Source organism: Tupaia chinensis, unplaced genomic scaffold (assembly GCF_000334495.1).
Source record: "Tupaia chinensis unplaced genomic scaffold, TupChi_1.0 Scaffold143758_1, whole genome shotgun sequence".
Taxonomy (NCBI): domain Eukaryota; kingdom Metazoa; phylum Chordata; class Mammalia; order Scandentia; family Tupaiidae; genus Tupaia; species Tupaia belangeri.
This window is the reverse complement of record NW_006203607.1, coordinates 1684289-1686050: the sequence shown is the minus strand read 5'-3', so window position 1 is coordinate 1686050 and position 1762 is coordinate 1684289. Positions and strand designations below refer to the sequence as shown.

The following is a 1762-nucleotide window of genomic DNA, read 5'->3' as shown; positions in this document are numbered from 1 at the left end:
GCCGCCGCCCGGCGCCCCTCCGCCGCGCACAAGCGCTACCGCCGCCTGCAGAACTGGGTCTACAACGTGCTGGAGCGGTCCCGCGGCTGGGCCTTCGTCTACCATGTCTTCATGTGAGTTTGCGACCCCGCGACCCCGCGCCCCTGCGCGTGTCCCCGCGCGAGCCTGGGCTTCCTGGGACCGCGGCCCCGCCCTGGCTCCGCCCCCTGCCCCTGGCCCCTTGGCGCCCCTACACCCCCACCTTCATCTCTCTCCCCCTGGGCTTGAGTCCCATTCCAGGTGCCCCAGCCTGACCCTGACTCCTGCACGTCCAGTCCTCACCCCTGCTTGACCTAGCCCTGGACGTGCCCACCTGGGCTCCTGCTTTCCACCCTGATCGCCAACCCTGCCGCTCTGTCCCCTCTGTCCCCGTGCTCCTCAGTGCAGCCTCTTGCTCCCCATCCTCTCTACAAAGTCTGAAGCCACTAAAGGGGGGGCCCTTCCCTCTTCTCTACCTCTGCCTCCCGGTGTCCCAGACACAGAGAGGACTCCTGGGCCCCACACACTTTCTGTCACCTCCTGCCCAGCTGTGATGGACTTCCTCCTGAGCTCCCCTTGAGATACCCCTTTCCAGGCAGACCTCCACCCAGCCCAGGGCCACCTCCCCATTGTGGGTGCTGGGGACTCCCCAGGGCCCTGATGCTGGAGTGTGCTGCTTGCGACTTGATCTGGGTCTTCCCTTCCACCCTTCCCAGCGGGAGCAGCCCCTGCCCCGGCCTGGCCTGGCCTCCCCTGCCAGCCGCTGGGCCCAGCTGGCAGCTCTGCTGGCCTGGGCTGCAGTAGCAGGGGAAAAAGAAAGAGGAGAGGGCTTGCTTTGGAAACACTGCCGCTTTGGGCCTCCTCCTCCCTCTGGCAGGCTCCTACAACTTTCAGAAACACTGACCCCTCTTGGATGTAGAGAGTGAATTTTGGCAGCTCGGAGCTCGGTCCTGGGGGCCGGGCCCAGGGCAATATGAGAGGCCTGTGGATATCAGTTGAAGGGCTGGGCCTGGCGCTGGGACACTCGGAGGTGCCTGAGAGAGACACCAACCTGGGAAATGTGCTGCTATTAGTCTCTCCTTGCTGCACCCCCGAGAGGGCCCTTTGTGCTTGGGGTGCTCTGGGTGGCCCCCTTGCCGGTGCACCTGGCTGTCTGACAGCCCTCCGCTGGCTGGGTACCTGCCAGCCTGAGTTCCACCTGTGTGCGCTGGCCTGTCTCCCTCTCTGCTGAGCAGCCCTGCGGTCCGCGCCCATCTCCCTGCCTCTCCTCGGGTCCAGTTATCTGCACACCTGTGCGTCCTCCGTCCATCCACCTGTCCTCCTGACTCTGCTCTCCTTCCTGTCTGTTTCCACCATCTTTTGATCTGTCTTCCTGCCTATCTGCTGGTGATGATGGCTCGGTGCTTGGGGGCTGGGGGTGAGGGGCAGGAGGCTGCTCATTTGGGGTGGCTGCCTGACAGCCCCCTCAGGTGTCCAAGGAACATGAGACACTTCGCGGGGAGCACCTGTGTCCTCCGCGGGCTCTTCTTGGGGCCTGACTTTTCCAAGGCTTAGCTGGGTCTAGGGAAGCCAACATGGGTCTGAGGCAGGGGTCTTTGCCCCAGGCCTGCCTCCTGTCCCCCTTGAGGGTCACTGGGGGTGAAGGACCTGCAGCTCTCCCTAGGCCGGCCACTGTCATCGCCTCCTCTGAAGGACCTCTTCTTCCTGTCCAGGAGCTAAATCCGCTGACACCTTTGCCCCACAT

At 64.3% G+C, this 1762-nt stretch overlaps 1 protein-coding gene across 1 annotated transcript in view; it reads left to right on the top strand.

Moving 5' to 3' along the window:
* KCNQ4 (potassium voltage-gated channel subfamily Q member 4) overlaps positions 1-1762 on the top strand; it is a gene marked incomplete at its 5' end in the record, with an annotated part of 59301 nt that continues 57539 nt past the window's right edge. Inside the window, one exon of the mRNA XM_006164957.3 lies at positions 1-113. Coding sequence (XP_006165019.1) covers positions 1-113 — 113 coding nt within the window. The remainder of the gene's footprint in view (positions 114-1762) is intronic.